The sequence below is a fragment of the Lytechinus variegatus genome, chromosome 11 (assembly GCF_018143015.1).
Source record: "Lytechinus variegatus isolate NC3 chromosome 11, Lvar_3.0, whole genome shotgun sequence".
Classification (NCBI taxonomy): Eukaryota; Metazoa; Echinodermata; class Echinoidea; order Temnopleuroida; family Toxopneustidae; genus Lytechinus; species Lytechinus variegatus.
In genome coordinates, this window is record NC_054750.1 from 20,902,671 (window position 1) to 20,916,328 (window position 13,658).

Consider the following 13,658-nt stretch of genomic DNA (forward strand, 5'->3'; position numbering starts at 1 on the left):
ATGGAAACTTGAGTAAGAAAAATTATTTTTCGAGAGATTTGGATGACACTTTAATGACCGCAAGTGACGAAATTCCTTAAGCCCCTTTTACACCTTCACGGAAGCAACACGGATCATCCCGGATTGTCAATCCGGAGTCATCCGTGTACAGTCCGGGACTACCGTGTACACTCCGGCTACTCATCCGGCGCCATTCTTGATGTACCGGCATGTCCGGGAGAAAAATTGAACATGTTCAATTTTTCATCCCGGAGTACACGGACTGATAATCATCCGTGTTCATCCTTGTAGCCTCCTTGTACATCCGTGTAGCTACCGAATGCATCCGGGAGGATACTGCAAAATCCTGCATGCATAACATGTACCATTCGGGAAAATTTGTTACATGTATTTCTGTTTGCGGCTAATTAATTATGCAAATTTTTATGCATATTTTGCAATATTATGTATAATTAGATAAGTAAAAAATTTATCATTTTGGGTACAAATAGCATTTGTATCATCATGATAATTGTTTGGCCCTTAAAAATAATATTTAGGTCAATTTTTCTATGTATTTTATCGTCAGAATACTTGCCTAATGCACTTGATATATCCCAGTACAGAATGTGAGCAACCGTGAAGGTCCGTGTAAAGACCCAGTAATATCCGTGGCCATCCGGGTATTCCGTGTTGGCTCCAGGAGGCATATCAAACAGGATCCCTAGTATTGCTACCTTGCTTATACTTGTACACTCCGTACATGTACTTTTCCGTACAATCCGTGTTAATAAACAGTTAACTCGGTACTCACTCCGGGGATGCAAGGAAAATACAAATATGGCACCCCGGATCATCACGGACTGAGATCCGTGATGATCAGTTTTGCATCCGTGAAGGTGTAAAAGGGGCTTTAGTGTTTCATTAGATTTATTTGGTGCAGGGTATCAGGAAGGGTTATTTGCCAAATTACTTCCTTCAACCTGCTCAGAAGTGCATTTTCTATTCTCGCATTGAGATATTGGCATATCTACAAACATGAAATCGATACTCTTCATTGTTATTTTATGAAATAAGATCCATGTAAGTCTGTTATTGTCTCTTTTAGAGGGAATGAACACAAATTAAATCAATATTTATCATGTTTATTCAATTCAATGAAACTCAAATTTATTCCACATATGAAAACCGTATTGACATACTCATATCATGCACCAGCGGATTTGAAGGGGGCAAAATTTTAAATATTTCAAAACATGATATGAAAACTTAAACCAAAAAGATTTATGGAAAATATTACCCCCTCCATTTATTTTCCCCATCCATCTTACCCCCCCCCCCCTTTTTTTTCTTTTTTTTTCCCCCTCCCATCCAAACCTCTTTTTCCTCCTTGCTTTGTTCGAAGCTACCGTATCATGACAACAGGAGACGCAGCTACGTGACAACTTGGGATCGAGCTGGAGCTGAGTTGAATCAATTTGCATATTTTGCAGTGTTTTTGTAAGTACCGTACGGTAGATGTCAAGCTGTGATTTATTATGTGATTGATATCAAATCTGAAACTACGATAAAAAGTATGACTTTTGAAACATACGTTTAAAGCTGCCAATTTCTACACTGGTCACACTGTCTGTGTTTGCTAACCAAGCCAGGCGGCAAGGGAGCTCCCTCCCGCTGCTTACCGTGTACGGTATTTGATCATACAGTCACGGCACTCATTCAATGAACAAGGTTATAATATAACCTTGTTCTCAGTTATATCTCCATGTGTGACAAAATAAGGGTGGCAATGTTTGGCTTATTTTCTCTTTTTCTTTGGGGCAAATGCTTGATTTTTTTACACTGACAGTTTCCATTAGACCTGTTAATTCATACTGCTTGGCTCTTATTTAAATTTGATTCTTTATATCATTTTTTCTTAATTAAAAATAGAGATAAAAAAATGAAAATTTTCTTGCCATATTACTTTCCACCAATAGAGGGCGTACACAAAAATATGCCCAAAATTCAAGTTTTTGAGCGCTCTGGTGAATACAAAATTATTCCCACATTACTAATGATAAATAAATTAAAACTGTATGAAAATTAGTAATTTTGGTCACAAAAGTGATATTTGAATGATTTTTTAGAGTGTGTGCTCTATACAGCATTGCCATTGGCATACCGTCCATACTCATAGTCCTACCTGTAGATTCTCCACAGGCCAGATGGTAGCAGTGAACAAGTGAGTCACGGGACTAGCATGATTTATGGTCTAAAATAATATTTCTAGATCTAGATCTACAAATGAATTGTGAAAACAGAAATTATGCACTTGCCAAGATTATATGGATGAAGGTCTAACGAGTGGCAGTTTTCCTGACATCTGGGCACAGACTGGAACCTCAAAAAAACGAAAAGTAAAGTTCTCTCCTACCTTGGTCTCGATCGGCCATTTAACCCATTTTGTTACGATTCATAACAAAAATGGCCGATTGAGACGGGGGTAGAAGGAGAGAACTTTTCGTTTTTTTCCAGTCTGTGCCCAGATGTCAGGAAAACTGCCACTCCCTGGGTTAAGTGTTTGCGAGGATAGTACCCTACCGTATTACCGTAGACAGGAATAACAATCGTTCCTGCCAATCCTGGGGATTTATTCAACAATTTCTGACATTTTACTATCATCCCCATTCACAGACGGTAGAGTGTCAGTGTAAGCTCGCATGCATTATCATCATGCCCTCCCTTTTTTCGATTGACTGTCCAGATTTCGATGTGCTTTTTTACATCGAATTTACACTCTTAAGGATTTATCAGTTGACTACAAGATATCAATTAATAATTTCTAATCCATGAAAAAAATGTCAAAGATATATATTAAAAGGTATGGAAATGGTATTTTACTGATGTTTTCTTGCGACTTGAACGCCCGAATCACTCCCAAAATAGCAGCCAAAATTACAAACGAACGGAGAGTGTATCCACAATTTACGAATGTGATATCGATATTGCTCTCGATATATTAATTATAATGCAATCTGCTCCACATGCAAGCTAAACCGCTGCGATCACAGGTAGCAGACAACATTCGACATATCGAGACGATAACGATGATGACGTCATTCAAAATGGCAACTTGCTAGAAAAACCGTCAGTTTTAATAGGTGAAAATGTCTTAGATGAAAGGTTTCTGGATCATCCAGAGGATTTTTATCAATAACTCCGGTCCAAGGTACACAATTACTTATATTTCCCTGATAATGGAAACCATGAAACTGTAAATTTCGCTTAAAAAAACAGTTTTAAATCGCAACCTATAAAATGCTAGTTCATTTATGCGTTGGCTGTACGTACGGGCCTCCAAGCTCTTCAGTCTATGTATTGGTGAGTGGAGCCAACATAGTTCAGCGGAACAACCAAAATAGAGAGACTGAAGCTTTTGGTCTACGTATTACCGGTACTGTGTTCTGGCTGCCGCAGTACCGTACCCAAACTTCGGGACGGTGAAGTTGATCGGATATTCCGAGTGACAAAGGTGGGATCAAAAAGTTGTTTATTGTAAAAATTAAAGAAAAAAATATAACGAGCAAAAAATTGCTTAATTTCTTACTATTCACCCTTATTGCACTCCGTGTCCATCCTCTGGTGGCTCAAAATTGGTGATTTTGGGCCAGTATCTAATTCCTCACCTCACACTTACACGTATACATTATTCACGGCTGATTTCAAAACATTGCACGCAATCGGTCGCAGAATAGGCCAAACAACATAAATATTAATATTATATTGAATGGCTCAGAAAATTCCAGAAATATTCTAAGAGTTTGGGAAAATATTTAAAGAATCAGTGGAATATTAGGCCTAGGGCAGGGGTTAACAATGCAAAATCCCCCGACGGGCTCATCGATTTTTATCTTTATTTCATAGAAATGGACCAAATAAAGATTATTATTCTGTTTGACAGGAAATGCACCAAAACTGGAAAAAAATGTGAAGAAAAAGTACTGTTTAGTGTTACGTTATAATAATTGATTTGAAATCATTGCATCCGACTGTCTCAAAACAAGTGCTCAGTGAAACACTCCCTAGAAGGTGAAAGTGAGCTCTTAATTTGTTACTTCATTTTCTATTATTTTCAACCGACTCTCAAAGTCAGAGATGTCTGGCAGAACGATGACCTTGGAGCAACATTGATCCAAGGTGCCACAGAGAAGATGAACATAGATGTCCTTGCTAGAATTCGCCCACCGCAGAGGGGAGAGGGTGCACATAATCTTAAAATACAAGGCAGCAAAATCAAGCAGGATGAAACAAATACTGCCCATGCGTAAGTATTCTCTGTTCCTGGTAAAAGTAAAGCAGTTACCAAACTAGACAGCTGGCTGTCGTCTGTTTCGAGGAGTTTTTTAACATTTTTTTTTAAATTTCTCCTCTTACACAGACGGCTCGCTATCATGCAGCCACCATTAGGGGACTTTCAATGCAAAATCCCCCCGTCAGGGCTCTTCAATTTTTGTCTTTAATGAATAAAAATTTTGAAAATTAACACAACCAAAATGCAAATCAATATTCCCTTTTTGCATTAATTGCCAAAAAATGGAGAAAAATCAAGTTAAAAGGAACAAAAACAGTGACTTACCTGGGCTGTCGTGCAAATTCACTTCCCCGTTTTATCCGATCTTAAGTACAGTACATAAGCATATGGCCATTGAGTCCCCTGTACAGATCGCGCTAGAACTTCGGTCTCTGTATTTGGTGAGTGAAGCCAACGGAGTTCAGCTGAACAACCAACATAACAGATACCGAAGCTTTTTGTCTATTACCAGACATGCCAATCGTTCTCTTTTTAGAGTATTTGTTCCTCCTTTTTGCTATGAATACACCAATACCTTTTTTGGTAGGATTTGTTCCTTTTTTAAAATTTCCGACCATGGAGTAAATATTATACACAGCATGTGATACTAGCGCCAGTCTGACAGTCCCAGACTGGTAAAAATCACTGATGGGCCAGGAACTTGTTGCATGAAAAGAACAAGTAAATTCTTGCCTATGAGCTCATGTTTTAAAGGGTGAATTATCAAGTTTTCAAGTAGAGTCATTTCACAATTTTTTTCACAGATCTCACTACAACAGGCTGGTGATTATAAAGTTGAGACAAATTTTTAAAATAGCGGTAGGCCTACTCTTTGTAAAAAAAAAACTTTTTTTTTTCCCTCTAAGAATACCTGTTTTTTTGTAGAAAGTTGGCAGGTCTGAGTTACCCCCACATTCTTCTGATATTATTGAAACCTCCCCCCTTCCCCACTTTCTAATGAAACAGGTCTGCATACTCTTCCTCATGTCTTTACTTCTAAGATCGGCTCTAATGGTAGTGGTATCAAACCTGGTGGCATCATTCATGATCATTTCAGTAAATGAGTTCAATCCTAGAAAATAAAAGTACATTTCTAAACAATGAGAGAATTTGCCTTGGTGTCAAAGAATGTTTGTTGCACTGGTCTAAGATCTTAGATTTCCTTTAATTAAACTTATGCTCCAATTTTTAACTTTTCCTAGTAATGTCTTATGTGATAAATTGAACCCCATAGTAAGTCATTACCATTACATTTACAGATCGATACATATGTCTATTCAGCTGGTTTATCACCTTGTAAATATTTTGCTAACGAAATGTTTGGTTGTTTCCTGATGCAATCGTATTCATCACTTCTTTGAATATTAAAATCGAATTGCTAAAAAAATTTTTGTGTAAGTAAAGACAAGTATTGTTTTTCACTGTGTCTCTCTGAACACACCTCTATCTCTGCAACATATCATCGATTCAGGCGTGTGAGAGTTCAGATTTTTAGCTGATTTCAGATTTTTTTTGTTTTGATTTTCAGCTTTAATAATTTCAGCTTATTTTTGGCTTTCCTCTGTACAAAAAGTATGGGAGGTCTATCTATTTCAGACTTTTTCTAAGCTGTTTTCAGATATTTTTATTTGTGACCACTCCCACCCCTGTAGATTCCATGCCATCTTCGATGATGACAGCACCACAGATACAATCTACAAGGAATCGGTGTCATCCTTGGTGGACCTCGTGGTGGCAGGTTTCAACTGCAGTTTGCTGAGCATTGGAGAGAGCGGATCCGGAAAGAGCCACACCCTGTTTGGCGATGGGAAATCCAGATTGGGCATGGTCCATATGGCCGTGAGAGGGATCTTTGATCAGCTAGGCGATACCAGAGAGAGGGGTGAGTATAGACCAAAGCAAGATTATATGGCCTGTATTCTGAAGTCGGGTTTAACTTAAACTCGGGTTTAAAGTTGTGGTTTAAGTATGGATAGCCAATTGGTACATAAATCACGAACAGTAGAGATATCATATTTCAGCTCATTTGGCTCTCAAATCATTCATAATTGTCTAGGGAGTATAGATGGATGATTGTCTTCACCATCGATGAATCAGGAAAGAGCACAATAAATTAAAGAAACGTACAACTTATTAAAAATTTTGACACTTTTGGCTATCCATAATTTTAGCACAGATTTGGACCATGGTCTAAGTCAAACCTGAATATGGGCCTACATATGTGTTTATTCCTGTTATAACTAAGAAAATACATAGAGATTGCACCACTGAATAGGCAAGTAGATGATCAGCACATTTATTATTATAATACATGTACATGTAATCATTTTACTTGTTGTTTGATAAAGTTAATGCATTCTAGGCTCGTCTACACAAGACCATGATAATAATAAACAACTCTTGTTTAGTGCACTATGATAATGCTTCTAAGTAAGAATTATGCCATATAATTTGACTTAATGAAGTAAATTGCTAAGCATTGAACTGTAATACAAAGTCAGTAAATTTTTAAACCAAGTAAATTACTCGGTATTAGTAAACTATTTGCTCTATCAATGTTATTTAATCGAATACCTGCCCAGAGGTTCAGCATTGATATAGCGGCATTCTCTCATCTTTAATGTTTGTATGTCTCGGAGCCCATATCCTGATTAAGATAGCTACAATGTAGGTCATGCAGGTGAGGTAATGGGTACCTATTATTTTAATTTAATTATATTAATTTCCTCCTTGAAATGCTTGTGTGCTGTAAAAAACGTACCCGGGCTAAAGCCAGGGTAATGATATCCGTATCCCTTTGGAAGGGTATTGAGATGTTAAATGGTGATATGCATTATGCAAGAACTGAATATTATAACTTTTCATCTCTATTTTGTATTCTTGTGTTTATGCAATAACTGATTCATTTATCCGCCTGTTTATTTTACAGCTAGCAGAAATGATGCCCTGATGAATGGCAAGGTTACAATCAGCATGTACGAAGTCTACAATGAGATCATTAGAGATCTTCTAAGGCAATCAGAAGGCACTCCAACTGGAGGAGGACCCAGAGAACTCACGGTCAATGCAAAGAAATGGGTTCATGTCAAGGTACGGCTTTTCACAAAATAGTTTGTCAGCAATACGACCGTTGTAAGCTATTGAAATCCATTCATTTGATTTGCAGTGAAAATCACTCTCAAGATGCTAGAGGGGAGGGGGCATTGCAAGAAAGTACTTGCAACCAATCGCAAGTTTCTGTTTGTACTTCACAAGTGATGGATCAATTTTAAATACTAGTAATGCAAATCAATTTATTCTTGTTGAGGCCAGAAGCAGACCATGAATCAATTGCTTATTTGCAATTAATTTAGACTTATGATTTATTTTGGGATGGAAATCTGACTTGCAACTGATTGCAAATTCCTTACAACACCCCATAGGTCACACTTAATTCTTTGTGACACACCCCCTAGGTTTTCCTTTAATCTGTTCTCAACTTTTGAGAACAAGGTCTCACTAATTGCCTTTTCAGAGATTCCATTTTCTGTTTAAAAAAAGCTAACAAACTCTCAGAAGCATATTTTCCTACTTTTTGACAAAGTTGATGTATCCCTTGAAACCTGTATTACCCTAGGACCTGACACAATCTACATTGAGGACTGAGAGTGATGCATATTCCGAGTTGAGTCGGGGATTGAATGAGAGAACGCAGGCATCTACAGACTATGGACGCACTCAAGCCAAGTCTTCTCTCTTTGTGGAGGTTACATTGAAGATGGTGAGTGAGTGAGTTAGAGTAAGTTAGGTGTTATATGAAAAATTCCAGATAGGTTTTTAGTGTGACTGCTTCTCAACTTTTGAGAACAAGGTCTCGCTAATTGCCTTTTCAGAGATTCCGTTTTCTGTTTAAAAAAGCTAACAAACAGTATCCTGAGCTGTGGTTTCGGAAATGTCACGTAGGGCTCATGTTTCAAAATGGCTTCTGAGCAATTACCTTACCAATTAAGTAATTCGATGTTAGAAAGCGACAAAAAAGCTACGTGGAGGAGCCTTGGTGTAGTGGTTCTGACTCTCTCCTTGTAAACAGAGGGTCGTGTGTTTGAATCCCACCGCTGTCTGGCGTCCTTTGGCAAGGCGTTAATCCACACTTTGCCACTCTCGACCCAGGTGCTAAATGGGTACCCGGTAGGCTGTAAAAGTCATTGTAGCTTGTCCAGTACTGTGTGCCTCACCGGCAACTGACTGGAATACTCCCCAGGGAGTGGAGGATGTACACACATTGTGTGCGGGAATGACTGATTGAATCCGATGACAGTGGTAATAATATATCTGTAAAGCACTTAGACACCTCGTTCAGATGTATTAAGCGCTATATAAAAGCGGATTATTATTATTAAAAAAGATATGAATGAAAATTTGTTCAGACCATTCCATGCTTGAGAAGAGGCTCTCTATTTTAAAGAAGATGAATATGCACAGATATTTTATTTTGATGGGCATCCAATCAAAATAAAATTTGATGTACATGTGAAGTCACAAAAATTTATCCAATAGAATTTTTATTTTATATCCTGCACACCATAACTGTCTTAGGCCATATGCATTCATATAATCTAGTATCAAATTTGAATAGTTAGTTGCCTTTTTGAGGGTTTTACTAAAACTAAAGATACTTTTTAAATGCAATACCATTATCCATGTTCTTAGGAGAAAGAAGAATTTGGTTATCCCCACGAATCCACTTTCCTGTTTGTTGAGCTGCCTGGTGTCGAAAAACTAGCGTTGAACCAGCAGGAGCTCCGCAAGAAAGAGGGCGCTGTTCAGAATAGATCGATATCATCATTTGGTCAGCTGATCAGCAACCTTTCCACCAGACAGAATCCAGATAGGGTAGTCAATTACAGGTAATCATGGCATAAGTGGTATGACCAAATTGGATTAACATGTTTGGTCATAAGAGGAAAGTTATCAACTAAGTTATGCACAATCCTAGGTAAAGATCTGCTACACAAAAGTTTTTTATGTAGCACTCTATAAAATGTGGAGCAAATTGCTGTGTAGTGCTGGAAAATTTATTCCCTGGTTAATACTTAGGATCTGGGTGTGGTATCAATGTATACATTGTTAATGAATATTTAGTATTTGGCATTATTATTTGTTTAAAAGACTTATAACAACAGTAAAATAAACATCTTGATGATGTAAAGAAAAAATTATGCAACTAGGGGTAGAAGAAGACTGTTATTGAATCTCATTTTTTCTCATTTGTATTTAGCCAATTGGAAAGTAAACTTGTGCAGGGGGTGTTATATAAAGAGATAACTACAACTGATATGTTCAATTTTTGTATTTGTATTTGGTGGTGCCATCATAGACTTACAGTTATACTTGATTATAGAGTTGATTGCATCTCTTGTGTCACGATCATTATCTTTCTTTTTGTCCCCTAACTAATGGTATGTTTTGGTATTTCATTGGTTGCTCCACTTCTAAGCAATTCTCTAAGATCCAACCTCATAATTGTAACAACCTTGAGACCGTTTAGTCTGAACGAAAGGCTTTTCATTTTGAACAAATATGTGAATTACAGAGCTGCCAAGTAGTACTGATTTTCCGTATTTAGTACTGAAAATAGAGAAGAATACCAAGGGTTTCATGCAAAATACTGATTTCTTAAGTTTAAAGTTTGTGTGTTGTCCTATGGTATTACTGTGAAAATACTAATTTTCTCACTAAAATACTGATTTTCAGCCTTGAAAATACTGAAATGTTCTTGTTCAGGTTGGCAGCTCTGTAATATGTGACATATTTGGGAGCCAATGCCTTTAATGCAAATAATGACATCATCAACATCATGTATGTCCTTCGTTGTTCTAGTGAATCTAAAGTCACCAGTCTGTTGGAGAATGCTATTGGTGGCAATTGCAAAACCAAGGCAATCATGCACTTCAGTCCAAACCCCCAACCTCTCCATCTCAAGACATCTCTCATCGTATCAGGACAACTCTCAAGGATCAACAACTTCTTCATCATGAATGATATAGCTGCTAGGGTAAGATTTGTTCTCATTCATGACTTGTAAAGCTACTATTAAAGGCTATAGAAGCTGTATTTGAGTAGTGAATGAGACACATTTTTTTTCAGAGTTCTAGCACTTTTTGGTTAAACACAACTGGAAACCTATCTTGCCCTTGGTCTATGAAAATCATATTCCATACAGGGGTAGTCGTTCCCCACCCCCAGGAAGTTTGTGCATTATGCCCAGTCATGCCATAATATCTAATGGAACTTTGCAGATGTAAGAAACAGAAGAGGGTGCACTTAAGTTCACTACTGCTTTAATTACTTCTCAATTCAAAGTTTGACATTTAAAACCTACATCTGTTTTGGGGGTACTCTTTTTTTTCCTCTCTCTTCCTTTTATTACTTATCACTATATATCCCCTTTTTCTCCTTTATTTCCTCATTACTTGATAAATCATAAAGAGCAGTTGTATCCCCCTCCCCTTCCCCAGTCCTGTTGTTGCACCACCCCAGGTCGACTGTGCAGTATGCCTAGCTATTCATGCTTGTTTTTTATCATTGCATATAAAACCCACGATAACATACATAAATCTGGTTAAATATTGCTTCATACCACGTTTCAAAGACAGGATGTGTCATAGTTACTGTTGCTAACGTTATTACCATCTAATCACCTGCCCCCTTTGTGTAGGCCCTCATTACCCAGTATCATGCAAGGCTCATCAGCCTTCAAGGTCAACTGGGTGTTACCATGACAACCGAGCCGGCAAGAGAAGACGTGACAGAGGACCAAGCCAAGTTAGCAAGAGACAATGTAAGTCACCAACAAGATATATCTGAGATGAATGTAGGTGCTCTACCTGGACAAAAGAAGCAGGGGACATATTAAAGGACAAGTCCACCCCAACAAAAAGTTGATTTGAATAAAAAGAGAAAAATCCAACAAGCATAACACTGAAAATTTCATCAAAATCGGATGCAAAATAGGAAAGTTATGACATTTTAAAGTTTCGCTTAATTTCACAAAACAGTTATATGCTCATCCTGACTGGTATGCAAATGAGGAGATTATGACATCATCCACTCACTATTTCTTTTGTATTTTATTATATGAAATATGAAATATTCTGATTTTCTCCTCATTGTCAAGTGATACAATGATTAATTGAACATGTGGAATTAGCATTATTTAATACTATATGGTTCAGTCAAGTTGGTCCTTATTGTCAAATCTATGAAAAAATGAAATATTGTATAATTCAAACAATAAAAAACAAAAGAAATAGTAAGTGATGGACATCATCGACTGACTCACCTAGTTGTGCATATCACTGTCTTGTGAAAAATAAGCAATTTTTGAAATGTCATAACTTATTTTACATCTGATTTTGATGAAATTTTCAGCACCATGCTAATTTGATTTTTCTCTGTTTATCCAAGTCAGCATTGTCCTGAGGTGGACTTGACCTTTAAGCAATGGTATATACTGTTTTACCTTGGTAGTACAATATCTATAAGGAAATAAGTGAGGCCATTAATGCTTGGATTATAAACATTCATCAGGATAGTAAAATCTATATTTTTTTATTGATTTTCATCTCCTGAGACACATTGTGAAAACTGCAATAATTGGATCGTAATCATTCATTATCCTACTCACAAATTTTTATTTCCCTGGTTTACTTAAGTAATTCAATGTCTTTTATTCTATTATACTTAATTCATTGATGAAGATGTTAATGTATTGTATGTAATTTAATATATATCATACATTTTTCATTTTTATTTTTCTCAGTTGAAGCTGAAGGAAGAGAATGATTACCTTAGGCGGAGACTGGATCAGATTCAGAGCCGATTTGGAGACATTGCCTCAGCTAAGACTGACCTTTCATCTAGACTTATTGGCAGTGAGGAAGAGAAACTGAAGGTAAGACGATAGAGTGGGGCTTTTTTCAATTTGCATTGCAACTCTTGCAGATAGTGTGAATTGTATCTATATGCCATACCCCAAGAAAATTTAGCCTTTTACTGCTATTCATTCTCGAGGCCCATTTTCAACCATCTCTATCTTACATAGACTAAGTCATTCTATTCTGAATTTCTAAATGATGACAGATAGGGGAAAAAAACAGTATGAAGTGACTTCCCATTTCTACGTAGTATCTAGAAAAGGCGTCAGATTCATCGCTTTCCACAATTATTCTGCGTCAAAAGGGCATTACAGGAGGCGCGATAGCTCAGTCGGTAGAGCAGGGATTCGTATTCCGGTGACCCGGATTAGATTCCTACTTGACGGGCTAGTGCCCTTTGGTAAGGTATTAATCCTCAGTACAAGGTCCTTCGGAGAGGACCTTAAGCCGTCTGTCCTCTGGTTGCTTGCTTACAAGCATTCGTGCTTTCTTAGCAATCAGGTAAAAAATCACCACCAATCAATCAATCGATAAAAATTCCCTAAAAATGCTGACAATACATCACAAAGTACTCAGTGTTAAAGTGAAAAAGATTTCCTCATCCATTGATTTTAAGCCTGACAGCAGTACAAGGAGCATCAGAGTAGCGTATTTTCTTCAACATTAATCATTTGACATGCTGATATTGGTGTTGACTGTCTGAGTGGCACAAGTATCTGACTGCCTCTGGTGATTGTTGGACAAAGACATTTGTCAGTACAGACGACTTTCATGAAACTATCCTTCATTGTTGAATATTTTGTTCGAGAGCATACATAACTTGAAGCCACTGCTGGTTAATCCGCAGTCATATTCATGGTTGAAGTTCATTATATGTGTTCAATATCACCATTTTATGTTTCCTTTTTTAAAAGCTTTCAAAGATGCTGGTTGACATGAGAATTGAAAACAACAAACTGAAAGAGAGAGGAGCCAAGAGAACTTTGAACTGAAAAACAAGGTAAGACACTTCACTTGGATAGATAGATAGATAGATAGAAAGATAGATAGATAGATAGATAGATAGAAAGAAAGATAAATAGATAGATAGATAGATATATTGAAGGGGTAACAGAAAGTGAAGTAGAGGGGTGTTGAATGAGAGGTAGAGAAAGGGGAAATAATGGGCATCAGGGGTATCCAAAATGATACCAAGGACCAAGAAACTTCAAGGATGCCTACCCAAGAAACAATGAAGAGAATGGTAATAATGATGATTATGGGGACAATGAGGGGTGATGTTAGTGATGATGACAAGGATGAGGGGGAGGGTGATGATGATGATGACTGTGGTAATAATGATGGTTAAAATGAATGGGATGAGGAGGGGGTAATGACAAATTGTGGTGATGATGATAATGAGGAGGTGGAGGAATGAGAGAGGATGAAGG

At 37.3% G+C, this 13,658-nt stretch overlaps 1 protein-coding gene across 1 annotated transcript in view; it reads left to right on the top strand.

The window, feature by feature from the left end:
- The first annotated feature begins 1,392 nt into the window (after window positions 1–1,392).
- Window positions 1,393–13,658, top strand: part of LOC121423751 (coiled-coil domain-containing protein 78-like) — a 25,945-nt gene continuing 13,679 nt past the window's right edge. The window contains 11 exon segments of the mRNA XM_041619235.1: window positions 1,393–1,479; window positions 4,115–4,285; window positions 5,965–6,194; window positions 7,242–7,402; window positions 7,929–8,072; window positions 9,002–9,198; window positions 10,172–10,346; window positions 11,010–11,132; window positions 12,114–12,245; window positions 13,143–13,197; window positions 13,200–13,228. Of these exon segments, the coding sequence (XP_041475169.1) occupies window positions 4,173–4,285; window positions 5,965–6,194; window positions 7,242–7,402; window positions 7,929–8,072; window positions 9,002–9,198; window positions 10,172–10,346; window positions 11,010–11,132; window positions 12,114–12,245; window positions 13,143–13,197; window positions 13,200–13,228 (1,359 nt within the window). The 5' untranslated portion in view covers window positions 1,393–1,479; window positions 4,115–4,172.